The 27,091-nt window shown below is 44.1% G+C and overlaps 1 protein-coding gene across 2 annotated transcripts; it reads right to left on the reverse strand.

Annotated features, from left to right (window-relative positions):
- Positions 1 to 3,154: 3,154 nt before the first annotated feature.
- kansl3 (KAT8 regulatory NSL complex subunit 3) lies at positions 3,155 to 27,091 on the reverse strand. 2 transcript variants are annotated; one of them, XM_072682440.1, is made up of 22 exons: positions 26,928 to 27,091; positions 25,041 to 25,334; positions 24,665 to 24,835; positions 24,460 to 24,550; positions 24,068 to 24,253; positions 23,649 to 23,780; positions 23,281 to 23,397; positions 23,022 to 23,120; positions 22,102 to 22,173; positions 21,947 to 22,021; positions 21,551 to 21,708; positions 20,631 to 20,694; positions 20,131 to 20,319; positions 18,908 to 19,064; positions 17,198 to 17,275; positions 15,699 to 15,878; positions 12,746 to 12,827; positions 12,278 to 12,405; positions 11,952 to 12,040; positions 10,259 to 10,466; positions 6,700 to 6,812; positions 3,155 to 4,760 (listed from the first exon to the last, which is right to left on the reverse strand). In XM_072682440.1, exons 2-22 carry the CDS (start codon positions 25,253 to 25,255, stop codon positions 4,758 to 4,760), a joined length of 2,607 nt encoding a protein of 868 aa, XP_072538541.1. In that variant the 5' UTR covers positions 25,256 to 25,334; positions 26,928 to 27,091; the 3' UTR covers positions 3,155 to 4,757. The 2 variants fall into 2 exon arrangements, with proteins under 2 accessions (XP_072538541.1, XP_072538542.1); XM_072682441.1 differs by lacking the exon at positions 17,198 to 17,275.

A 27,091-nucleotide genomic window follows, 5' to 3' on the forward strand; every position in this document is an offset into this window, starting at 1 on the left:
TCCAAGACCAATCTGAGTACAAATGCTATCCAGTCCAAAACCAATCCGAGTACAAACACAATCCAGTCCAAAACCAATCAGAGTACAAACGCTATCCAGTCCAAGACCAATCTGAGTACAAACGCTATCCAGTCCAAGACCAATCCGAGTACAAATGCTATCCAGTCCAAAACCAATCCGAGTACAAATGCTATCCAGTCCAAGACCAATCTGAGTACAAACGCTATCCAGTCCAAGACCAATCTGAGTACAAACACTATCCAGTCCAAGACCAATCCGAGTACAAACACTATCCAGTCCAAGACCAATCAGAGTACAAATGCTATCCAGTCCAAGACCAATCTGAGTACAAACGCTATCCAGTCCAAGACCAATCTGAGTACAAATGCTATCCAGTCCAAAACCAATCCGAGTACAAACACAATCCAGTCCAAGACCAATCAGAGTACAAACGCTATCCAGTCCAAGACCAATCTGAGTACAAACGCTATCCAGTCCAAGACCAATCCGAGTACAAATGCTATCCAGTCCAAAACCAATCCGAGTACAAATGCTATCCAGTCAAAGCCCAGTCTACATAAAAACGCTATCCAGTCCAAAACCAATCCGAGTACAAACGCTATCCAGACCAAGACCAATCTGAGTACAAATGCTATCCAGACCAAGACCAATCTGAGTACAAATCCACAAGTCAAAGACCAATCTAGGTACTGACAGAATTGGGTCCAAAACAAAACTGAAGACAAATACTAGAGTCCAAGACAAGTCTAAGTATAAACACCCTCGCGTCCAAAAGAATGCTGTAGGCAAATACTACTGAGTCTAAGTTCAAGTGCTAACACTGTGTAGCCCAAGCCCTGTCCAAGTACAAATACCATAGTCCAAGACCAGTCAAAGTACAGTCAGCAATGAGTCCAAGACAAGTCCATACTAACACGACCCAGTCCCAGACAAGTCTGAAGACAAACACTAGTGAAAACTGAAGGGCCCTTTTGAAGACAAAGAAAAACATCAAGGGCCCTTGGCGATAGCTCTTGGCTAATATGCTATGCTCTGTTGTGGTGAAGCGCTAAATGCACTGTAACAGCTCCAGTGAATGCGTATGAGTATGAAGTCTCTGGGCAGGACTGAAGACAAAAGCTGGGACGATATCAGACGGTGAATGCAAACAGGATTAATGCTGCAGAGACAGTAACTCTTCATTTATCCCTCTCAGAGCTCAACTCTGCTCCTATAGAAACAAAGCATGCTGGGTACAGTAGAAGGATGTCCCCCACCCCCCCACCCCCCGCCCCCCAGTGCAGCAAATGATTATATATCGCACTCCTGCCGAGAGCCAAAATGGTAGTGTTCACGCTAATGTTGTTGATACGAGAGGTAGCAGGTTAAGTGCCTGATGTACCTATAAATTGGGAATAAACGGCGTCCCCGGCGTGCTCTCGGTTAAAGACGGTTCACCCTCTCTTCCCTCCAGCCCCTAATTACACTACAATCACAGCAGGGCCATTACAATCACAAAGAGCTGTTATCAGTGCGCTTATCGTAATCATCGCCATTATTTCAAGGGCAGCTTCTACTCCACAGTGAAGCAGGCTGAACCCGGGACGGAACAGAAGCTTGCACTTAAAATTACGCTGTATCTGCATAATGAGAGATAAAGCATTATCATAGAAAAAGTATCTTCATCTGAAGTGGAGGGTGAAGGATACTAGCATAAATACATTCTCTCAAGTCCTCCAGATGCATTCCAGGGAGAAATCTAACGTTAAGGCCTCGTATCCTACAGTTAGAGCTGCTAGTTTGTCCCCAGCGGTTCATTTACGTTACGTTTGTATGGGTTTGTGTAGCAAAAAAACCAAAAACTACATCATGTTGACTTGCGAGTCGTCTAGCCGATGGTTTGCTTTATTTATTATTCCATCCACTAGGTTCCAAACCAGCCCTAGAGCATGTTGCTACCACCACCATGCTTAACAGTTGGTACAGTTGGTGTTCCTAGGGTTGCACGCTTCAAATCGTCTCATCTGACCATAAAACAACTTTCCTTTGTCCAGGAGGTCAGCTGCAAACCCGAAGGTGTTGCTTTTAAAGCAGTGGCTTGGTTCTTGGATGGCAGCTTCTCAGGCTTCTCCATGGCTTGACTGTAGACAGCGACACTGGTGTTCAGCAGCTTGCAGTTCACGGCAAGCCTGTGTCTTTTGGCGGCTCTTGCGGTGTTCCTGAACTACTGTAGTCCATCATGATCACTAGCAGAAGTTGAGAACGTGGCCTTGGGACGTATAAAGGTGTTCTAAAGCATCCAGAACCACTAAATTAATAATCTGAGTGGTAGCATGTATCCAAAATGGAGAAAAGTATTGGGACACCTGAAATCAAGGGTTTATATATATATATAAAGTGTATCCTGCTTTTGTTAGAGTAACTGTCTCTACTGTCCAGGGAACAAGGCTTGCCACTAGATTTCGTAGAGCACTTAACTTGAGGATTTAACTGCATTCAATGACTTGAGCGTTAGTGAGGTCAGGATGTTGGATGATGATCACCACCCCACCTAATCATGCCCAACTCATCTCAAAAGTTTTGGATGGAGCCCCAATCATCATTCCAGAGAATTCCACAGTGCTTCCACTGCTCCACAGCTCAATGCTGGGAGGCTTTACACCCTGACTCTAGCCAACGCCTGGCACTATTAGGCAGCATGGTGCCAATAGGTTCATGTTAATATACTCAGGAGTCCTATTCTATTGGCAGTACTTCTCTACAGGAACTTGACAAGCTGTGTGTGTGTGCGTGCATTTGCACATCTGTGTCAGCAATGGGTGCAATTTAAAGTAGCTGAATGCGTTGATTAGAAGGGGTGTCCACAAACATTTGGACACACTGTAAATTTTAGCCGGTTTCTGTATAACTTGACCTTGTGTTGAGTTCAGAAAATCCTGAAATGTCTGTTGTACATTGTGTATGTAACCATCCGAACACAGCTGTGTGTTAAAGCCTTTAAAAGCCACTTGGAAACCTGCTGACCGGCTTATAGAAGTAGAGACTTCCCCATTCGAACGTGACCGCTGAAGCCCCCCCCCCCCCCCCCCAGTCTTGACGTGATTAACTGCCAGCTGACTCATGCCATTTTCTGGAAATAATTCAACTGTCATAATTTGGGTTTAGCTTTTTATTGATCATATCCGGCTCGCTCCTTCAGTAGGGACATGAAGTACAGGCTCCCTATGGCCTTCTGCACAGAGTAAACATGTTTACGGCACGACTGGACGCTCACTTCCCCTGTCCAGACTCAATGTCCAGTGACGCAATGCTTTCCTCCCACGTAGGGAAGGGAAGAGGGGGAATACAAGAGATGATACATGAATCGTCTTGCTGAGAATCGTGAGTGGGACACAAATGCGATTGCTTTTATTGTAAAAGCAGAGGTCATGTGTGTGTGTAAGAGACGACCTCGTGGTTAAGCAGTGACCTGAAACTGAAGAACAGTCATCTGCTTTCAGCGAATCTCAGGCATGGAATCAAAACCATGAAACATCTGTCACGTCACACCAAATTCAAGCCGATAGATCCAGCAGACTGAGGCTATGTTCAGACAGCAGGCAAATCGGATGTGTTTCTCAAATCAGATCTGGTTAGAGGACTGTTCGTACTGTAATTTGCAAGTGATCAGATCTGATTTGTTGCTGTGGTAATGACGCGCAAAAGAAACTTGGAAATCTGATCTGAGCGACTAGAGTGTGACGCATCCGTACGAGTCCGATTGTAATCGGATTTGGTTTTAAATCCGAAATGGTTTTAAATCCAATATGTAAAAAATCTGATTTCATGTGGTTTTTGGCTGCACAGTCTCCCCAAAAATCAATCTGCATCCAATCTAGGCATGCCAGAAATCGGATTTGGGCTGGCAGTCTGAACACAGCCTAAGATGCTGACGCTATGGCCTGAAGATTGCTGGTTCGAATGCTGCTTTGCCATCAGCAGCCGGAGCCTGAGAGAGCACAATTGGCCATGCTCTCTATGGGTGGGATGATGGTGCTCTCTCACCTCCTTCGCTCCTATTATAATGCTGGCAGGCACGGACGTCTGATGGCTGATGTATCAGAGCTGAGGATCCAGCGCTTTCCTCAGAGCGCGTCGGCTGCCTAGTGATGCTGCATTGGCGGCAGTTCGAAAAGAGGCGGCGGTTGACTTCACATGTATCGGAGGAGGCAAGCGATATATGGAGTTCTACTGAGTGGGTGGATTTAGTAGGTAATAATGTATTTAAATAATAAATGAAGGTGCTTTGAAGGGTTCCATAGAAGAACCACTTTTGGGTCCATAAAGAGCCATGTCTGTAACAGACAGACTTCTTTATGGAAACAGAGGTGGTTCTTCTACGACGATGTCCCGAAGCCCAGTTTTAGACAGTGTTCACCGTACCGCAGTCTTCACCCACTGACCTGAAGGTCTCACCGTTCTATATTCACGGTAAGATTCTGAATCACCTCCTTCTTAGCCAGAAAGACAGACGCTCATGAATAGAAAAACGTCCATAATTGTTCTTTCAGCTCAAGCTCAAGTTCCTCCAGGTGCTGAGGCAGGTAAGCAGGTCGACCACTGGATCAGCTGTTTTAGAACTGAGGGTACATGTGACTTCTGTGCTCAAGTGAGGACACCACGCAGCTGGTCTACCAGAGCCTCAGCAGGTAGTAGGGGTCGAGGTGGCTGCCTGTCGTAGCTTCAAACAGCATAGACGCTTCCCATGGAGTTTCCGGTCACTGGAAGAAAGAGAGACAGTGGAAAGGTCAGCGGTCATACTTGGGGTTCATTTACTTGGTCTGGGACATCAAAGAACGCAACATACGGTTGGATATTTGGGCCCCCTTTGCAGCAGGAACACCTTCTACTCTTCTCGGGAGGGGTTTACACTGGATGTTGGAATATTACTGTGAGGATTGGACTGCATTTAGCCACAAGTGAGGTCAGACGCTGATGCTGGATGATCAAACGCCATTCCAACTTAGCCCAAACGTATCAGATGAAGCTCCATCACACCACAGAATGCAATTAACGAATACCTTCGGCTACTTTAAGTTGCACTCATTGCTGATACAGATGTGCAAATGCACACACACAGCTTCTCTAGTGCCTAAAGAGAAGCACTGTCAATAGAATAGGACTCTCTGGAGCAGATAAACATGAACCTATTGGCACCATGCTGCCAAATGACAGGCGTGGGCTAGAGGGGTATCAAAGGGGGTCAGCATTGAGCTGTGGAATTTGGTCTTAATCAAAAATTCACACAGCAATCCTCTGAAATCTAGTAGAAAGTCTTCCCTTGAACAGTAGAGACAACAAAAAAAGGATCTCCTTGTGATTGCTTGTGTGCTTAGGGTCATTGTCTTGCTGCATGACCCACTGACGGTTAGGCTTCAGTCCACAGACAGATGCCAAATCAGAAGGAATCAGATTTTACTAATGAAGACCCAAGTTTATGTACTTGAAACATGGGACGGCCTGCTAAACTCAGTCCTGAACGGCACCCTTTGTTTGAAACACCAGACATTAATTACCCACTCATATGAGGTTCACATCCTTTTATTTTTTTTGTGAACAATGACATCAAATGTTGGTAAAGTGGCTTTCTAACATTTGTAGTATTTATATAATTTGTACATTTGTCCAAATTCTTACCGTGAATGAAAGAATCCTAGAGTAAAGCACGGTTTCATTGTCTTCCTTCCAAAAATAGCACCTACTACCACATGCTTATAATTAAGCAGCTCTATTGAGCTCTACTAGGCTAAAAGTCAAAGGAAAAGTGAAGCTCAAAATCAACCAATTACAGCCTTCGTCAATCAAAAACATACGAAAATAACCCAAACTCATGACCGATGCCCTTAACGATCCAAAAGGGAGAGTGACAAGCGTGTAATTATACTCGTCAGAATAATTAAGCAAATAATTATGCCCTCATTCCGGCGTCGTCACAGAGACTGTTACTACGGCAACTGGCCTGATGAAACTAATTGATTTCACAGCTGAAAATAAAAAGGCTTTAATTGTGATAAATGACAGAATAGGAATTTGGGGGTTGGGAAGGGGGAGGGGGGTGGTTGAAATAACACATCACCATCAATGACAGTGGACCTCTGCAATTTGAATCACATAACAAATCTGGCAACATCAGAAGGATTTACACACCCTTTACCCCCCCCCCTCCCCCCCTCCGTCATACACACCATATTGGGACTTTACAGTTTAAGGCCCCGTCCATACGTTGTAGAATGTATGTAGTTCACTATATAGAGAATAAGGTGGTGTTTGAGATTCAGCCAGATTCAAGCATGCGTTGTGCATCTGCATTTTTATAACGTTCCATTTTCCCCGTCCACACGATAACACTGAAAACATGTTTTTTAAAAGAGCTTTTCTGAAAAAAGCTCAGTTTTAGTGACCAAACACAGCATTTTCGTCTGGACGGGAGGCTGGAACCAGGACAAACACCTTAAAAATATCCGGACATGTGTGGACAGGGCCTAAACCTGAACATGCAATTAATCAGCAAGCTTCAGAGCATGCCTTTGCAGACCGACTACATTTGGCTTGAAGGGAAAATTGTGTAAATTTAACTTTTGGCACAACACCCCGCACACCTCGGCTCTACCATCACCTGGTGTGTGCGGACACCGAGAGCGAATGTAAACTAATACACACCTGATTTTCAGGTGCGCTGTGCGGGGGCAGTATGGTTCCTGCATGGCCAAGAGCTGGAACTCGGTTTGGCTGTCCTCTCAGGGTCACTGTGATGGTTGTGGGGGCTTTCAGTCCTGTTAATTACAAACACACATGCACGCACACACACACACACACACACACACACATCACAGCAGAGCCAAACTTAACACATGCCTATAATCAGTTACAGAGCTTTTGGAGTCCAAGTCCAAGTCGTCTTTGGAAAGGAATGAAAGCACCATAGAAATCTGAATCATATCACACACTGGTCAGCATCTTACTGGGAGAGAGAGAGAGAGAGAGCGAGATCTCAATATGGTGCTCGTTCTATCAGTTGGGAATAATCTTTGTGCTAAGATGCTTGTGGGAAGGCCAGCCTGTGTTTGGAATAGGAGCAGCTATTCCATTCCATGTGTAAATCTAAATGTATAGTATTTTAATTCTCATCCAAGTGGATTTGGCCCAATCAGTGCTTTTCGTGAACGTTCAGGTATCAGCATTGGCAGATTTGCACATGAAGCACTTCTGCAACTGGCACTGATCCACAGTTCCCATATCGATGCAATCCACCAACAGGGACATGCAGTGTTATTGATGTGAAGCACCAATAAGCTATGTACCATCAGCACCCCCTTGTGGAGAATCTTCAGCTTGCTAAACATGAGCGAGTGAGGAAGTTGGTTGGCTAGGACAATGGACAACTACCAATTAAACAGCACAAATCAGAAACTGGTATTTGAGCGTTAAACTGCTAAACACAAGTTTCAAGTTCTCAGCCCTGGTCCTGGAGGAGCAGACGGTGCCCTGTGGTCCTCCTCGGTCCGTGCCAGGTTTAAAAACATTAAAGTCAGACAGACTAATGTATGTTTTTGCAGGAGTGGAACAATTAATGCCATTTTTAATTATTATTATTAACAGGTATTTTAAGACTTAAATTGGTCGCAGCTGCTGCTAAAATGGAATAGTGGGAAATAAGGAGCTGCTGAGGCTGCTTTATAGTGGTCCTTGCCGAAGGGCTTTGTAAGGGTGGAAAGAGGGAACTCGTAAACACTCTTTAGGAAAGCAGAATGAGCAATGGGACACCTTATAGTCTCGTTGCCCTCACGGGCAAGCTGAAATGAGGACTACAGAGCCGTAAGGGTGCCATTTGGGAGTGGAGGTTTAGTGGTTTTCAACTCAACATTCAACTGAGAAAGGGTTGAGTTTGTTAACCAGCTGATTAGCTGGATTAGCGGGTGTGTAGGGAGCAGGGTAAAGACAAAAACGTGTAGGGAAAGAGGTTCTATAGGACCAGGGCTGGGAATCACTGATGTAGAATACACAACATTTGTGTATGAATTCACTAAACAGCACAAATCAGAAAGCGGCTAAAATGCTATCAGGGTTGTAGGTACTGTCTCTTCCAGGAATAAGAAAAACATCACTTTGGACGAATTTCATTTTCCTCTCCTGCAGAAATGGATTAATAGGAATAGTCCCAAGATTAAAGTATTAAATACTAGGATGAGCAATTAATCAAAAATTAATTAAAACTGACATTCCAAACTGTTAATGAACGCAATCCTGCCCATGTCAATTAATCACTGCCACCTTAAAAAACAGACTGCCGCCGTCACTACGGACGTGACTCTGCCCTGTCTAGGAAGAAATTTGGAAAACTCAAACAGAGTAAACTGAGCAAGTCCAGCAGCTTAGAAAATCCCCAGAAATAAAACGAGTCCCTGTGTGTTTAAGGTGGTAGTAACTTCGGGCTCCTGCAGATGGCGCTGCACATATTTAATCTGGCTATAAATACCTGAGGGGTGTGAGACGGGACTCATACATTGAGAAGAGGTGGTGCAGTGCAGTGAGGGTCTCGTTGGATGTGTGGAAAATGGGTCACATAGCAGTTACAGTTAATGATTGGCTAAAAGGAGTGACTGACTGCATTTGGGCGTGGCCAAAGGCCGCAAGGTGAAGGAAGTAGCTGAATCTGCAGGTGTGTGGAAGCTTACGTTCATACAGGTCTACCAGCAGTGGCAGAAATCTTAGTCTGCAGCAAATTCTCCTCATTCATGAGCAGAAGCGAGTGATGCCCTCTTGCGAGCCACTCCTCTCCTTATGCTGATGGTCTGCAGCTCCCTGTGGAGAGTTCTTTCAGAAATTGGTGGTGAAGAACCTGCCCTGACCTCTAGAAGCAATTCTTGACTGGAAGTGAAGCAATTTTTGTTCACAAGATGTCTTTCGAATACAATTCTGAGGAGAATTTCCTGTAGGCTGGGATATCTGCCACTGCTGGTAGACCCATATGACCGTAAGCTTTCATACACCTGCAGATTCAGCTCCTTCCTTCACTTGTAGCCAATCATTAACTGTATCTACTTTGCGACTCATTTTCCACACATCCAAAGCAACACTCACTGCACTGTATCACCTTTCTCAATCTATGAATCCAATCACATGTACTCCGCAGGCATTTATAACCACATCATCCTCGTGCAGCGCCATCTACAAGAGCCAGAACCACCCTTAAAACGCAGGGTGACTTATTTATTTTGGTCCAGGGAGTTTATATAATTGCTCATTAATCATAATCGAGATGAAATGTTGTCACATCGTTAACATATATCTCCCAGCAGTATAAAACAGCCAAACAAATGAATAAATAAAATATATAAATAAATACTTAATGGGACAAGACAGATGTACGTTTTTTTGTGAAGGTGGCAACAAAACAAACCAGACCAATAATAAACAAGAAAAGAAAAAGCATCAACATAAAATGGCACAAATATTTTACAAGACTAAGCAAAGATAAGCGTGACATCGCATATCATACAACACATTAGAAAAGCAATCAAATTAACAGCAAATAAATACAGAAAATGGGCCAAAAAAAAAGACAATGACAGAAGTGGACACTTGTGTACTGCTGGTCATTTAATGAACACATTTGTAAGATGATGCCAAAAACAAACCGGCACATGTGCAACACACAGAGAGAAAGAAAAACAAGGAAAATCAGACAAAAGTAAAGAAGGGAAAAATGAAAAGGAGCAAACATAATGAGCTGGGACCAGTGGACGCAGAAAGAATGAACAGAGCTCAACAGAACCACTCCATAACGTCTAGAACACTGTCCTTGGTCTAGAACTACCACTGGCCACTCCCAAGCACAGATCAGTGGAAAACAACATGGTTCTGTTCGTTTTAACTGACAGCAACACAATTACAGAAAAAAAGAGCATCGAACCCTTTCCTCCTTTATTCTCTGTACAAACGCACACTTCTACAACTCGCTGTCTCTGCCAAGCATCACTGATTTCAGCACGGTTCTCCACCGTCTCCATTTCCTCCGCTCTCGCCTCATTCTGCGACGGTCAGCTCCAGCTGCTACGCTAACTCTGCCTACATACTGTGGCGGCGGAGGTGGCAGCGGCAGCCTGAACATGACCTCTGACCCTGCAGTCATGCGATACAACCCCGCCCCCGATCCCTACTCATCGAGGGCGCCTCTGCTTGGTGGAGCGCTGCACCGATGACGCAGACATGGACGTACCAGCGCTCTGACTGGACACGTGAGCCAGTCCTGGAAGGCTATTGGCTAGCTTAGCCAGGCCACCGTTGGTGAGGAGTTGGTGAATGGCCGTGGTTTTGGTCACCCCGGAGCCGGCGGACACGACCGGGACTGCGCGCACTAGAGTGCCCCCCGCTGGACTGAGGGAGGTCAGCACTTGTCCATGAGACTGCAGCTTCCCTCCTGGAACCTAGAGAGACAGACAGACGGATGGACACAGGGATTATTCAGGATGTAACGAGTGCTGTATCCTACCCTGACTGATTGTACCTGAGTGTTATTCTGCGACCGCGTGCTAGCTTTGGCCCGATGACCGATTTTATGGAATACTACGATATGCGAATACACCATGTGTCCAAATGTTTGTGGACAGCCATTCTAATGAATATGTTCTGCTACTTTAAGTTGCACCCATTGCTAACACAGATGTGCAAATGCACGCGCACACACACGCCAATTTTCTCCCTTTGCCTTTAACTGTTCCCTTTGAATAATCATTCCAATCAATGGTTAGTTAAAAACAGTACATCCTCACTGTCCTGCAAAAGTTTCCCATTTTTGACCGAATATACATCTGGAAGTTGTTATTTACAGGGTGTTTAAATTTCGTGATGAATGGACCAATAGAAATGCTCCAAAATTACCTGGAATCAAATCTTTTAACACTTACAAAGTTAAGAGTGTTTTTTCTCTGTCTTTTTTTTCCTCTTTTTGCTGCCATTTTGGAGCTACACGCTTTTATTTCGTGACATAGACCAGACTGCACTTAATTACAGGTCATACCAGTGGTTCTCAACCTGGGGGTCGAAGGGTGGCAGAGAGGGGGACATACATTTACATTTATGGCATTTAGCAGACGCTCTTATCCAGAGCGACTTACAAGGTTACTCGTATTACAGAGGAGGGCCAATGTAGTGTCAGGAGTCTTGCCCAAGAACTCTTCTTGGTGTAGAGCAGCATAGTCACCCAGAACGGGAATCGAACCCTGGTCTCCCACATGGTGTTGTTGTAACTCAGTGGCAGGTGGTGGTGTTATCTGTTGCGCCACACCAACCACATTTACATACAATTTTTTTCTTAGTAACTTTAATTCTTGCAGTTAAAAATATATACAATTATATAAAATACAAACAAAAAAAAACATTTAAAAAAGTAAGACTAGTTAAAAAAAGTGATAAATGCTACTAAATATTTTTTTTTAAAACAAGCAGCAGAAAAGAAGGCTGAAAAGTAAGAGGTTCTGATATTTTTTTTTTTTTTTGGGGGGGGGGGGGGGGGGGGCAACATTCAATACAGTTCAGTTTTTTAAGTTTCGTCCATTATTCACTGAGAACCTGACACTGCTTACATTCCAAGCATTTAATACAATTATGAGCTCCTTGACTGCCCCCTACAGGGCATTATGCATACTACAGCAAGCTCGCATAGACCTGAGCCTCCACAGTCTTTAAGGGTCCAAAGTTCACTGCATTAAGCTAAGAAAACGGATTCGGGATAGATTTATAACACGGAGAGCACAGAATTTAGCTGTTAGGGTGGCACATGGCCCTGCACAACTGAAGTGTATTGGCTAGGTTATGGCACTGGAAATGGTTTAACTACACACCTTTGAGGGTCTTTTTGATTATTTTATATAAAATGTATATTTATGTAGGTTTTGAGCTTTGGGCAGTACCTGTGTGCTGGAGGGCAGACCTGGAGATTTGGTGTTGATTTCCTGCAGGCTGAAGCTCAGACCTTGTAACAGGCTACTGGCAGAGGGAGCTGCATGAATAACACAACACAACACACAAAATCAAAAAGGGTCAGAAATAGAGCAAACTCACTCTGAAATTCAGAATCCCACAACAGGAAATCTCCTAAAGGGTATTAGAGTGTGCCTGGACTTGCTCCAACCCCACCTGATCCAATAGCCAACCTAGTCTAAATCGGATTAGCAGAGGGTGTATAAGAGCAGGGAAGGGGTAGAACAGAACCAGGCTCAAAGGGTTTGGAAGTTACCTTGCGCGGCAGCAGGGGCCTGGACTTGTACCGGAGAGGAGGAGCCAGAGATAACACTGCCCTGCAGGCTGTGGTAGGGACCTCCACTAGAGCCTAGACCTCCAGAAACATCTGCCAGAGCACTGGACCTACAGATATGCGTAAATATGAACCAGCACACACCAACATGATAGCAGCACTTAACTGACGGAGACAGATCTGCAGATCTGCCACCCCCCCTCCTCCACAAATTTATGGGTGTAAATGAATTTAATGGAAATGAATGGTGAAACATTCAGGCTGAGCGATTGTGAAACCTAACAGTCATGTTTTATCAGTTTCTCTCTTCTGCTCTGAGCAGTTTCACAAAGTGCACCAGTCATTTGTAATAAAGCAAGGAGCACATTGGCACATAGATAGTCTGTGAGCTTTTTTGCTGATGTCAAAAGTATAAATTAAAAAAATATATATAATAAAAATAAACCTCACCTTTGGGCGGTCAAAAGTCCAGAAAGCTCTTTGGCCCCTGAAACAGTCTGGCCCATGGTGACTGTGAGGGGCTTTCCAGATGCTAAAACACAGAGATGTTATGATTAAGAGCACATGTTAAAATATTCCCCAGTCCCAGTCTCAATTCTGCTGAAGCATGACAAATTGCCATAATGCAACTTCTCCATACATGTAATGAGGCCATAGAATGGAAAGCTGTATTTTTCTTGGCATAGTAAAATAATGAGATTCAGTGTATGGAAGTGACAAACCGTGACCCTCAAAAACTTCAGTTCCTCCTTCAAAAGAACACCTATCAGACTCAAAACTGTTACATCACAGTCTTGACACATTATATCTACACTCTTACAAAAGTACATTAAACCACACCCTCTAGAGAAAGCTCTAGTCAAAGCTGGTGACAACAGTAAAAGGTGACGGCGACTGCAGGAGAATACGGTGGTGTTGATACTGGAGAGCAGCTCATCGCCTCCACACTCTGCTAGCTATGGAAACACAGCTTGCTTCGGGAACCGCACCTCATGACTGTGGCCGTTCCTGTGCCACAGAACGTCCTCAGCACGTCTCAGCTCTTCTATCTCAGCTGACTCAAAAAGTCAAAAGCCCAACCCGGGAAAGTGAGTGGAAGCAAGGCTAAAAAAACTAACCGACTACAATCTCTGCGTGGGTTCTGTGAGCCGCCGCCGGTGCCGTAAAGCTTCAGATTTATAAAATACAAGAAAAAACAGCTCTCCTACAAGGAAAATCAGCATGTTTCATTCGAAAGTAAAGTAACGGGGTGGTAAACAGGCTCGTTAAATGACATCTGGGCATTTTTCACCCCCAACCAAAGTCACAAATGTAATATTTCTACACTAAAACATCTCAAACACTCAATACACGCATTCTAGGCCACATTTAAGCAGAGATGGGAGGTAACCAGTTTCACCGACTCACTTACGTCATACATAAGTGACATTCTGATGGATTTGTACTTTCCTGAGAACTTTGAAATGCTCATGTTTTCACATATCAGACAAGAAAACTGCTGTGCGCTCTGGTGGCATCGTTCCTGAGAGAAAACCTGACATGACAATTGGGGTGCATTCAGACTAAAATACAGTAGCAGTCACTGTGGAATTATTTCATTCATTGAGTTCGAAAACTATGCAAACTGAAGTCATGCCCAAATATCTCCTTTTGAGACCCCACATCTATTATTCATGAGGCCAGTCTGAAAACACTTGCCATCATCTGTGCTCTGCTGGCCCCCTAATGGCACGCAGGGCTTGAACCCCAATGACTGGAGTTGCTAGTCGCGATGTAATTTGAACGTGGATGCTCAGTTCCTGCCTGGGCCGGGTGGGACAGTCCATAGAAACTAGCTTAAACATCAATTTCAGACGAAAGTTAAACATTAGCTGCTTGCCTCGGCTGCTAATAATGATCATCTACATAAATTGCCTTTTCTTCCCACATTGTTAGAAAGCTACTGAAGGAGGAAATCTGAATACGAGAACACAAAACCAGCTTCATTGCACCCAAAATGTGGCTTTCTTCACGGCTCAGTAAATGTTATGATTGGCCCATAAATATTAAATACTAAATCTATGGGTTGGGAAAATAACGGTAGTTGCTGTATTACCGTGTTGGGGGGGTGAGTGGGGGGGGTGGTAGACCCCTCACTCAATTAGAGATAGAATTAGAAACACTTTACAGTCACTGCACAGCAGACAAAAGGACCCCCACCCAAGTATTTAACCCATCGGTGGCAGTGAACCCCTACACTGGTGAATAGGGGCAGTGAGCACATATCCGGAACAACTGAAGGTTAGGTGACTCGCTCAAGAGAGGAAAAGCACCATCTGCCGCCTTCTCTAATGAAGACTTACGGTTAAGGTCACTCAGACTCCGACAAAGCCAAGTAAGAGCGAAGGGTCAGCCATGCTGCAGCACCCTTGCTGAGAGGGTTAAGGGCTTTGCTCAAGCACCCAACAGCGGCAGCTTAGCAGATATGGGTATTGAAACCACAACCCTGTGATCAATAAACCCAATGTTCAAACTACTGAACTGAGTACAGGTTCGGGCTACTCTACTGACCAACCAGTTCCCACAATTTCCCACTTTCTCGCAACCACTGGGGTAAACGGAAGATTATGTTAATACTAGGGACAGCCAAGTTTTTTTTAATGGATTAGATAGCAGTCATTTTAATCCAGTTTTGAGTTTCTTTTCAGAGCGCCATCTGGTGTCCTCAGGGCGACAATAACGGACATCACTGCCCAGCTGGCTGCAGCAGTGCTGACGTTCTCAGAAGGTAAATAAAAGAGTTGAGAGTCTGAGTGCTGAGAATTGAGACCATATTATCTGACCCTTTTAAGAATTATCACTGAGAAGCTCCGTTTTACCAGCGGGAGAACCGCCCGCCTTCCTCTGCTATTAAACCAGCACTGAAGTGCCCATTCAGAACCGATGGGAGGCTAACGCTAATACTAACACACACACACACACAAGCTATAGAAACCCAAATCACAGCATCACACTCACCCACTATAAACCAGTTATTACACGTAATTAAACTGCAGTGTTATAAAGGAGCTGGGAGCTGATTGGTCAGGGAGGAGAGTCAGACTGGATTATTAGATATTAATCACTATAAAACAGTCATTTTAAGAAAAATCTTGAGTAAACTAAATCAGTCAGTCCAGAATGTCTTATTATAGAATCTGATACTGAAATAAAGCTCTGACGAACGTTACTGCAGTATTTGTGCTATAACCAACCCAGTAGATCCTACACAACTTCACAAACTGGACCCAGTGCCAAGCCTTCAAGCCACAGTACTGCAATCCACAGCGCACCATTAACTTTCAGTGGGTGCACATGACCGCGTGCACCCCTGCTCCAAGACAATAGCAGCTCAACGGTTTTGTGAACGAGGCCTTTCATTTACCTTCTTGGCCTGCGGAGGCGGCTGTGGCCCCTGCTGTGTCACCGTGGGAGACTATAGTGACTTTGATCTTGGCCCGTTTGGAGGATTTGCTGGGCGTGGGGCTGGGCGTCTGTCTTCTCTTCATGTGGAGCCGCAGGTCGTCCCGTTCCAGACTGTCCGCTTGCTCGCCCGACACGGGTACTGCCACATAGAGAGCGTGAAAAAAACAGGGTCAATGAGGGTCCACATACCGGGGTGGTGGGGGGGGTTGGTGGTTACTTTAAGCTCTAATAGACTTGCCTATGTGTGGTTTTTAGACAGGGGGCTCTGCAAACCCCGAGGATTACACGAGAATTACACGAGAATCGTGAGCGCCCCCTACAGCTAGGAAGAGCCCCCCCCCCATGGACAGCTGTACACGTGCATTTCTGGACAAGCTGAGATACAGAAGCAGCATCTGAAGGTGAAGGCGCATGTGGACTGAGGTGGTGGAGTAATATTCCAGGATTTTACATGAACATGCAGCGTTTCACAGTTCTCCTGCAGCTTCCCCAAAGTAGCAGAAGCAGCGCTCCAGCATCCAAGGGGAAGTCAGTGGAGACATCAGCAGGATTCTGAAGCTGCTGTTTTACATTTGGAGCCTCGCTCTCTCAGTACACTTTAATCATTTATTGATCTTCATTTTTAAAAACTCCAGTTTTTCCCTTCCTCTCTCATATCTGATCTCCTCTTATTAATACATTTGCTTGCAGAATTTTTCACTTTTAACTTTTTCCCATTTGGTGCTGCCTACTAACCCACCTGTTCGTAACGCCCCCTAGCTCCCGCACTAGTAGGGTAAGAACATAACACACGTCTCCTCCAATACATGTAGAGCCAGCCACCACCTCTTCTCTAGCAGACAGATGCAGCATTAAGGGGCAGCTGGCATGCTCTGAGGAAGCAAGCATTGGATCCCCACAGCACTGCACCGACCAACAAGAATGATGAGGGAAGAGAGCACCATCTATCCACCCGGACAGAGCGCGACCAGATGTGCTCTCTCAGACTCTGAACACTGATGGCAAAGCGCTCGGGATTCGAACCTGCAACCCCCCAATTACACCTCTGAGCCTCCATTAATGGCAATTCTGACTGGAAATTAAATACATGAAAGCTAGTTTCTGCAGACTTCTGTATATGAGAAACACTTTTGTCCATTTCTGGAAAAAAGGGGAAGAACACTGGCTGGTGCATCCTGAAAGAAGCACATTACAGAACAGATCGAGCCAATGAACGTTAGCATTCAGTGGAAAAAGCCCCCGGCCCCCCAAAACACAAGCCAAATGGTCGTGTCCTAAAGAAGAAAAAAACATTTCTATCAGAAACAGATGAGAGTTGATGGCAAAGAGCATGTCGACCTCAAAAAAGCCTACAAGTCGATGGATTTCACCTTCTCAAGATGGAGGGAAGAAAAGAAAGGAGGGAGAAATGCAGGACAAGTGAGAACAGAGTAAGAAAGAGAGAGAAGACATACTCACCAAACAGACAGGACGGGCTGCCAGGAGGAATGCTCTTCCTCACCAGCATGTTCTGTTTCATAAAGGCAGCGAACTGAGCTGCAGCGGATGGAAGACAGAGACGGACAGAGTGAAGGGGGAAAGGGAAAGGGGACAGGAAAGAAAGGAGACACACATGCGCTCTAGAAGGTGAGCTGGGATGCACTAGAATGGCTTTAAAGTCCAGAGAGGAGGAGAGAGTATGTTCAACACGGTTAATGCTCTACAACTACTCACTACTGAGATCTATTCACAAAGACTTAAGACCTAAATCACGACTCAATGGTGAAACCTGAATTAAGCATGTGTGAAGAAGAAAAAGAAGAAGAAGAAGAAGAAGATGATACACACTTGGTGTATTTGTGCAAATGCAACATGAGTGTACTGTGCTGCTTAAAAGTTACATTTTTACTGTAATTGTGGACATATGTGAACAGTTATGACTTGTTAATAAATAATATTGCTCACAATGTCAATATAATTTTTTTATATATATATTTTATATGATGGTGTTTGTTTTTTGTTTGTTTTTGTTTTTTTTAAATACCATGACCGTTTTCCTAAAACTTAGAGAGGAAAGTAAACTAAACTAATTATATACAATATAACTAATATAAATTAGTTATCATGCTAAAAACCTTGCACCTCCAAATTTGCAACTTTCAATGGAAGTCAATGCAAAATGATTTTATATAAGTAATTCTGGAGCATTTCTATTAGTCCATTTATCATGAAACACAACAGAAAGAACCGGCAGATTTACATGAAGCCAAAATCTGAAAAATTGAAATTTGAACGAAGATTTGACGGACAGCCACGACAAATTATATATTCCGCCTTGCTTACAGTATCGCAATACCATTATAACGTATGAAATCATAAGCCCTACTACTGAAATGTACAAAGTCATTGAGTGGTCTGCTGAGAAATGGCTCAGAAACTCAACAGCTCAGATTTATTTACAGTGCTGATGAACGGGACCAGGGGTCTCCATGTCGTGCACTGCAAATAAATAGTGTTCGATCTGAAAAACATTTTCTTTGTCCATTATTTTAAAATTCATACATGTTTTTATTTATTTCTTTATTTATTTTTAAATGCCTTCATTTTATTACAATATATTTTAGGCCAAAACCGAATCGCTGAACCAACCCGATCATGTAATAGCTTTTGTGATGGAGATTTGAGAGTGATTAAACGCTTCAGAAGTCTGATCTCCTTCATCACCACTGTGAACAATTCTGACTTGAATTGTTCAGTTTCTCTTGAACAGAGGATTTCACATCAAAATCACCCTGAGTGACTTTGATCACTTTTTTAATTAAGAAATTATGTAGAATTTCATTTTAAACACTAATATAAAAACAAAAAAATCATAAAAACTGCTTTCCAAGATTTGGCCAAGACAAAACAGCCATTTGCCTACACCGTCTTCCTACACCCTCCTATAAAGAGCTCGCTTGGCCTAAAAAGTGTTTGGCTGCTTTCTTTTCCAACTTTAAGTTAAAAAGCACATACTAAACCCCTCTAAATCCAAAGATGGTTAAAAAAAAAGCTGATGTACTAAAATGCTGAGGAGTTCTGACATCACAACAAGGGAATACACTGTGCTGGCTCTGGCATTATTCCCAATGTAGCAGCCTGCCGGTTATTCCTTCAGTGTATGTGCATGTGAATGCTTTATGTCCGCACCTTGAGCCTGTTTGTGTGTGAGCACAGTTCCAGAGCGCTGCATGTGGGTCTTGAGCAGCTGGGTGGCAGTAATGAGGCTGGACTTCTGGGCTGGAGACAAGCCAGTGGTCTTGGGCTTAGGACTGGCTGTGGGACTACTGCACACACTGGACATGTCCTACAGGGTGGAAGATCAAAGAAAAACATCCAGAAGGGTCATTATTTTCTTATTGTACCGTCAATGCAATAAGATAACTCACAAAAACAGCCTGAGGTGCGTTACAGGTAAGAAAACATCTGTTTTGAAAATTATTGTTCACATTTCTGTAGTTTTGAGACTTTTGTCTATATTTGCCAAGAGAATCTGTTTATCAGGACAACACCAACCCCTTTCACAAACCATAAATGACAAATCAACATTGTGTCTCAGAGCAGGAACACTGCTTCCTCAAACACAAACATACAAATAGTTACAAAACTACAAAAAAAGTTTTTGGACAGTCACAGCCACTTTCATAATCCACCAGAGCCTGGTAAGGACAAGGCCTGGCTAGCTTAACGAATGTATATTTAGGACTTCAGCATACTGTCATCAATCCAATTCTTAATACACACTATATGATGTCCAAATATATTTGATGAATGCATTTTTTTTTCTGACACAGATGTGCAAATATGTACATACACAGCTTGTCTAGTCCCTGTAGAAAAGAAGTATGCCAATAGAATAGGACTCTCTGGAGCAGATGAACATGAACCTATTGGCACCATGCTGCCTAATGCCAGGCGTGGGCTAGAGGGGTATAAAGTCCCACAGCATTGTGCTGTGGAGCAGTGGAGCCGATAACTTTCTTTTGGATGATACAGTCCCAGAAATAACTGTGATAAATGACATAATGCCACTGATATAATGATAATATAGCCATGCAATTACACCCTTTAAAAGAGCAATGAACTTTTAATTCTGAAGAATATTTAGACAGCGAACTTGGTGAATGCAATCAAAGCCTTCTTTCCTGGACAGTAGAGACAATTACTGCAATAAAAGCAGGATACGCTATTTTTTGGAATAGCCTTGATCTGGTAAGAAACAAGGAATGAGCAGGTGTCCCAATACTTTTGCCTGTATAGTGTTTGTTTAAGGTCGCCGTCAAGCCAGTAACAATTTTACAGAAGACGGGTGGGGGTGTAATAATGTAATTATTCCAACTGGTCCATTCGTCATAAACGAAAACTGATCTAACCTCCGACCCTGAGGGCGAGATGGGCACCCGAATGGCAGGAGAGGAGGGTCGTGACCTCTCTGTATCAAAGGGCAGCTCTCTGCGAGGTTTCTTTTTCTTCTCCGTGTCGAGGTCCCGCGTTTCTCCTGAGGTGTGACTTGGGCTTTCTGCTCGTGTCAGGATTCCTGTCAGGAAGTCCACGATCTCATCCTGAAGAACACAAAAAAGCAAATATGACCCACTTACTCCATTATCAAAACTCTCGTTTCGTCATATCATCTTTCCATATAAACACAAGTAGGTCTTAATTAAGGGTGTAAAAATGCATGCAGATAAAAGGCAGTGATTAACCTGCATCCATCTGAAAGGTTGCGTCATAATAATAGTGCCCTTTACCCTTTTTTCTAGATAAAAAGGTTAAAATAAAGACATTGTGTGTGTGTGTGTGTGTAATATATATATATATATATATATATATATATATATATATATATATATATATATATAGCAAAGATGTGCACCTGAATGCAGCGATCCACCATGGTCTGCGTCAGACCCTCAGTCTTCATCTTAGACGAGCTGATCCTGCAGTGAGGACGAAACAGTAAATAAACAAAATCTTAAAGATCAAAGCTGCTCAGTGTTATTCAGATGGGATTAGTTTCACAGGGGAAAGCTGGGTACCTTTTTTTTATGAACCCACAGGGCAGGTCTGTAAATGTTTCCACATGAGATACACAGAATAGGACATAACACACTAAATGACAGAAAAGACTGAATACTCCAGTCAAGCTTTGTCATCATATCAAAATAGCTGCACACACACAGTACGAATCATGTAAACACAACTATAATCACAAGCCTGGGTATTTACAGACAGCGCATAATATCTACATAATAATGATAATTCATTCATGTCCACTATCCAAATGTCTCCTCAATTTTCTTCAAAAGCGCTGCCCTTAATTTTGGTGTCAAAGCTTCAGTCACACAATTGGTACTGCAGAACGCTCAGACAAACGAAGTTAAAGGGTTTAGTGTTTTAGACTAACGCAGAACTACTGAGGTGTATGTACATGTAACACCAAATTCGCTGCAAAATGATATCTTAGCAAGTGAAATCCTCTTAGATCTTGTCTGAATGTCTGATATTTCTCATTTTTACATTGCTGTAGGAATATTATAAAGATAATGTATTTTAATACAAACTACTTTTTCTTATTTGATCTACTGAAAGTGTCTTTATTCAACTGACTGATACGTTTGCTTGTTTTGAAGCATTCATTTTTGATAACACAACTTTTCTGGTATTTCTTCAAATAAGCAAAAATCTATGTCAATAAAGAAATGATCCTTTTAGAATAAAAAAAAAACCTTCAAACAAGGTAAATGAGATATTTTGACTTTATTTACGCATGTTTTATACATTTTACACGCATACCTGAGATTGTCATCAGCACCTCCGACCACCACCATGCTGTTATCTGCCCGGATCTTCTCCCTGAACTCCTCCATGTTCTCCATGCCACACTGCAGCGCATTCTGGCCCACCACAAACAGCACAGGAGTCTTCATGTCCAACAAGGGGTCATCCACGTCCTGATCAACAGAAATGGACAGCGGTCGTTTCTAACACCATTCTATAATATTATTATTTTTGTTACTGTAAACTTTGCTTTGAGTACTTAAATATTACTGAACGCCCACTCTAAGTCCCACATTAGGAATACAGACGCATGGATCCTTTAAAAGTAAGGCCAAGGCTTCTCAAACCTGCGATACCCTTATCCAAGCCCAACACACAGAAACTGAAACTTCTCAGTGTACTCAGTCTTACCCCTCTGGGTCCGCTGACTGTTTGTAAAGGGAAGCCGAGGCACACAACAGCAGTCACATACTCCATTAGGGACACCTGCACAAACAGACCACTGTAATTAATTCACACAGCAGACCAGACAGAGTGTTCTCTAAATCAGAAGCCATGGGACTTACGTGGCAGGCGATCAACGCACCCACATTCCAGCCCACCAGGATGATGGGTTTGTGGGCGAAGTGACTATGAACCTGGAAACAATAGCAAAGCCAATGAATGACCAATGAAATCCTTACAGAGGTAATAACAGATCATTTTACTCATGAACTCTCTCCTGTATGTCGATTCTGGCTTGAACCAATATGCATTCCTAAGACAACTGAGTTCCAGTGATTCATTTTTATTGTCTACAATTAAAGGGGAGGGAAGCATCAAAGCCACCCCCCCACATTTAGTTATTTCCCATTCCCTCCCATTACCTGGAACTCTACCAGTGCTGGGAGCAGCCTGTGTAATGATAGACATGTCATGAGAGTTCTAGCTAGTGAGTCGGAACTGAGAAATGGCTAAAGTAAGGAGCGCAAGGCTAATTATACTCTCTGGAATTCTCAACCACGAATGGCTGTGGCATCACAGAGGATTAACCCAGCAACCAGCAGGTCCAGCACTGAGACAGCTGCGCCACTAAGCTACCCATCAAACTTTTTTGGAGTTTGTGGTATCTTTAGAAAGTATTCCCTGAATTTGTCAGGGAGTTTCCACCAGTGTTTGTCAACCTGCAAACCTGGCAACCCAGTGGGCCAAAGAACTAGTGACCATGAGTCTGGCTGCAGTGTAATTTCAGACGGTTCTAGCAGTTTCACTACCACAGATGACCTCATGCGTGGTGCGAAGACTGGAAAAGACATTATTCTTGCAACTTCAGGTTTGGGAGGACCAATAACTCAATACTCCCCCAAACAGATGGCGCCAAACTCGCCCAATCTTCCAATGAACGTGCCCATGTTTAAGCCCCAATGATTGTGTCGCTACATACCAGTTTACTTACTTATCACTTTTCATGCTCCTTTCGTGACCATGCATGCGTGTAAGAGCTTACCTCAATGACCTTCCCTCGGACCGTGCCGACCATGTGCTCCAGACACTGAGTGATGCCCAAATTCGATCCATTGCCTACATGGGTGGTTATGGGGATGACCTGAAAAAGGAACAGAAAGGTGGTTGGATTCAACCGGACGGTCACTGAGAAAGTAATAAGCTGCAGGTAACGGAACAGTGCAAAAAGGCAGAGCTAAGCAGAGAAAGTCGTGACCTGACAAAACACAGACATACAAAGTTGCAAGAAAAAGATGACTTGCCTTCCCCAAGCAGGAGAGCTGCGACTGCCAGAATCTCATTCGCCGAGAGGTAGAGATGGAGGGGAGAGTCGGCGCTGACGGACAAAGCAGGATCAGAGGAGATCCTGGAAGTTTACTCTAAAAATGCCACATAACGAGCAGAGATTAGCAGGTGATCACACGGTAAAGCCTCATACATCCAAGGTCCAAGTCCAAAAAAGGTTTCACCCCAGCAATGGCACAAAATCTTAATAAATGCCACTAGCAGACGATGCAGTTCCCATATAAACTTCAAAGACATTATTAATTTAATACCCTAAAAATAAAATGGTGACAATCTATTTTTCAGCTGTTTCCAGTCTACAAACTGAACCAGTGAATACACCTACAGGTTTGTTCTGGGACAGCACGCCCACAGCTGGGTCCCACGGCCGCTTTAGCAGCAGGGAGAGTGCCTCGGACCCTGACGCACCCGTTTTGGAGGACGAGGACTGCAGCATCCGGTCGATCAGGGACGGGACCTATTGGAACAAGGGGAATGGAAAAGGGCAGGCAGTTAAGGTCTCAGAAACACCAAAACAAATTGCATCAATCAAGCAGATAACGTGTAAAGAAGTGTGTTTTGAAAAGGGGTGTAAGGAAATACTAAATAAATCTACTGAAGTATTGCTATATTATGTTTTCAATTCTTAAAAATTAATAGCTTACATGCAAAAGACAGTGGTTCATTTTGTGCCCGACCATCTTGCTTACAGTACTTATTACTTATTATATCAGTATCCTATATGATCCCCTATACGAGGCCCACCTTGCTTTTGAGTGTCTGCAGAACATCTAGGTAGGCAGCCAGCATGGCCAGGCTTAGAGACTCCACCAGAGTGCTGTGGAGCCACTGGGTTAACTTGGTGTCCCAGTTGACACTCGCCAGCGCATGCCGAACCTTGCGGGCGCATTTGTCTACTGCGATCCTGCGCATGACGGGCTCGTTACCGGCCTGAGAGGAGAGAATAGATGTATAATAGAGGAGGCTTCATAGAGAGAGAACTTCCAGGTTACAGAGAGACATTTCTCCAGTCTATAAAGTCATTAATAAGCCACAAGAAATCCAAATGGAGATATCCATACAAAGCACAATCCACTCTGGTCATTTATATTCTTAAGAGTGCTATGCTCCAGTTAACAATATGAGGGGAAACTCACATATTCATTGGCCAGCCTAGCCAGTCTCTCAGCCTGAAGAGCCTTCAGGACTTTATTGAACAGTTTGTTTTGAGTCATGGTCCATCCAGTCCTAGAGGGACACAGATAAACATCAGTCTGTGAAGATCACTGAAGATCACTGAAGATCCCGCCCTAAATAAAGTTATACAGGCAGCCTAAAAGTGAGTGCGCGTCTCTTCCTTACTTGTTAATGTGTTCTTCCCAGTCGTCTGGAGGTGGAGGTCCATCAGCAACAGTTCGGGCGAACAGAACGTGGCGTTCACACTCGTTCATAACACTACGCGCCTTCTGGTTGTCATAGAGAGGCATGGGTGTGGGGGTGACCGTCTCCACATCGATGGACAAGTCCAAGTCGCTGGAAAAGGCAATCATTCAAACGCATAAGAAGCTACCACACAGTTTCCTTCTGCTGCTGCTCTCTTTACTAAGAGCCATGAACTCTTCAGAACTGTAGCAGTACGTGATGAGCAATATAAGAAGATACTGACTGGTCCTATGTAGTACTGGGCAACTTTAAAGTCGCTCAACTATCAATTATACTTCAAATAAACGTCACTCACGCAGAGGAATCGGGCTGCCGCCGGGGGGTGACGAACAGCATGCGTGTAGGCCGTGCGCTGCTGGCGTCTGGGTGGGCATTCCATGGCTTGGCATAGCTGTGGTCAAGGAAGACCAGATCCAGCTCTCTCTCATGCACCGACAGCTGGAAAAGCAGCGACGTTCCCATCCTACGGGCCGACGTCTGGAAGTCCCGCTCTCCACTGCTGCGGTACATCGTTCTCTAGCTCCTCGTGGGAGCCTCGAAGATCCCAGGAGGATGGAGTGCATGCAGCACTAACATGGGATCTGTCGACCTGGGGAGAGGAAGCAGTGTCAAAGGGGGCGTCTTCTTGACAGGACCAAGATGCAACAAATGTGGAAAGCAGAATTTGATCAAAAGCATCGTTAGGTGGCACAAATGGCACAAGCCAACACCTGATCCATACCAAGAGCCCTTCAAGCTTCTAGTCTGGCCAAGCTTAAACCCACCATCCCTCAAGTTGTACACAAGACTCTAGGAGACGTCTCTGTCCTGTCTTCAACGTGGTGAAACAAACTTGGACTTGCAATTTGATAACTGTGATAATGATTTATTAATAACATTTACATTTAAGGCATTTAGCAGATGCTCTTCTCCAGAGCGACTTACAAAAGTGTTTTGATATTTACTCAAGAAAAACCTCAGCGAGTTTAAATAGACTAATAATTCAAAGATCCTCTAAGTTTAGACTCTACTAAACACAAGTCACCAAGGAGACCATAGTACTCTTCTCTTAACCTGAGTACTCTCGGAAGAGGAGGGTCTTCAGTCTGGGTTTGAAGACAGCGAGTGTTGGACTCTGCTGTTCGGACACCCAGGGGAAGTTCGTTCCACCACTTCGGTGCAGGACAGAAAAAAGTCTGGACGCTCGTCTTCCGTGGATTTTGAGGGATGGCGGGTCGGGCCGAGCCGTACTTGAACCTGGAAGGGCTCTTGGTGCGGATCGGCTTTTGACCACTGCCATCAAGTACGGAGGGGCTGGCTGGTCCGTTCTTGGCTTTGCAGGCCAGCGTCAAGGTTCTGAATCTGAAGACGTGTCTGTATGATGTGTCGCTGATGAGTATTTGTGAATTTTCTGTATCTATGTATTTGGCAGTACCTAAGCTTAGAGGCATCTTTGGACTCCATCCTATTCACACTAAGCACTTCTGCAAGCCTTCCTGGACAGGGCTGTCTGATACATACAATACATACAATTCCAGTGGATGCAATCAAACCATATGAAGGATTTTCAACCCTATTGCACATTATTGCACAGTATGTCTGCCCCTCACACACTTCAGCAAGAGACCACCACTCTCTAAAGGCCTTGATTAACAGGGGGGGGGGCAATCTAACCTCCTGGTCCAGATCAGCCACTGTATACAGAAGCCTGTCAAACGAGCAACGAGCCAATGCCTGGGGTTTTGTAGCTAGCTAAAGACAATAAACACAGCCTCAACTTCCACAGGACTTATTTACAAAGGAGCTGAATCTGATCTGAACGTTTCACAGCTCTAATTTGTCCAATCTAGCCCCTCTTAGACATCTTACTTAGCTAAGACACTGCACTAGTAACCTAGCTAGCCTGCTAGCACTAGCTAGCTCGCTCGCTCGCTGGCTGGCTGGCCTGTTACCGCTGACAGCTTAGCTGGCTATCAAGCCCTCACAATAAAACAACAGGCACTGTCGCCATATGTTACAGTTTAGGTTTAGCTATATCTAGTACCCTGAACCAGAACACCTGTGTAAGTATTTAGCTAGCTAGCGTTTAGCGCTCTACGACTGTTAGCAGGAATGCTAGCTAGCTAGCGCTAGCTAACAGAGCAGGGCAGCCCTGTGTAACGCCAGGTCGCAAACATCCTAACGTTTCACTGCGTTTACTTACTTTCTCAGGCCTCTGTGCTAAATGTGGGCATCTTCACGACATGGTAATGTATTCCTGGTCCTCAAAATGCGTCCAAGTTGTAAAGTATGTGAGAAATGAAGCCGAAATGCGAGGCTGTTCTCACTGCAAGATCATGGCCGCCTTCTTTTGTTTTGCCACCACCG

This window comes from Salminus brasiliensis, chromosome 6, assembly GCF_030463535.1.
Source record: "Salminus brasiliensis chromosome 6, fSalBra1.hap2, whole genome shotgun sequence".
NCBI lineage: Eukaryota > Metazoa > Chordata > Actinopteri > Characiformes > Bryconidae > Salminus > Salminus brasiliensis.

Excerpts from the sequence above, each read along its gene's own strand:
- kansl3 (XM_072682440.1), bottom strand. The coding sequence starts at position 25,255 with ATGTACCGCAGCAGTGGAGAGCGGGACTTCCAGACGTCGGCCCGTAGG. Across the intron at positions 21,709-21,946 it reads CAGTCAGCGGACCCAGAGGG|GACGTGGATGACCCCTTGTT; the intron begins GTAAGACTGAGT and ends TCTGTTGATCAG. Across the intron at positions 20,695-21,550 it reads GGTGCTGATGACAATCTCAG|GATCAGCTCGTCTAAGATGA; the intron begins GTATGCGTGTAA and ends TCCTCACTGCAG.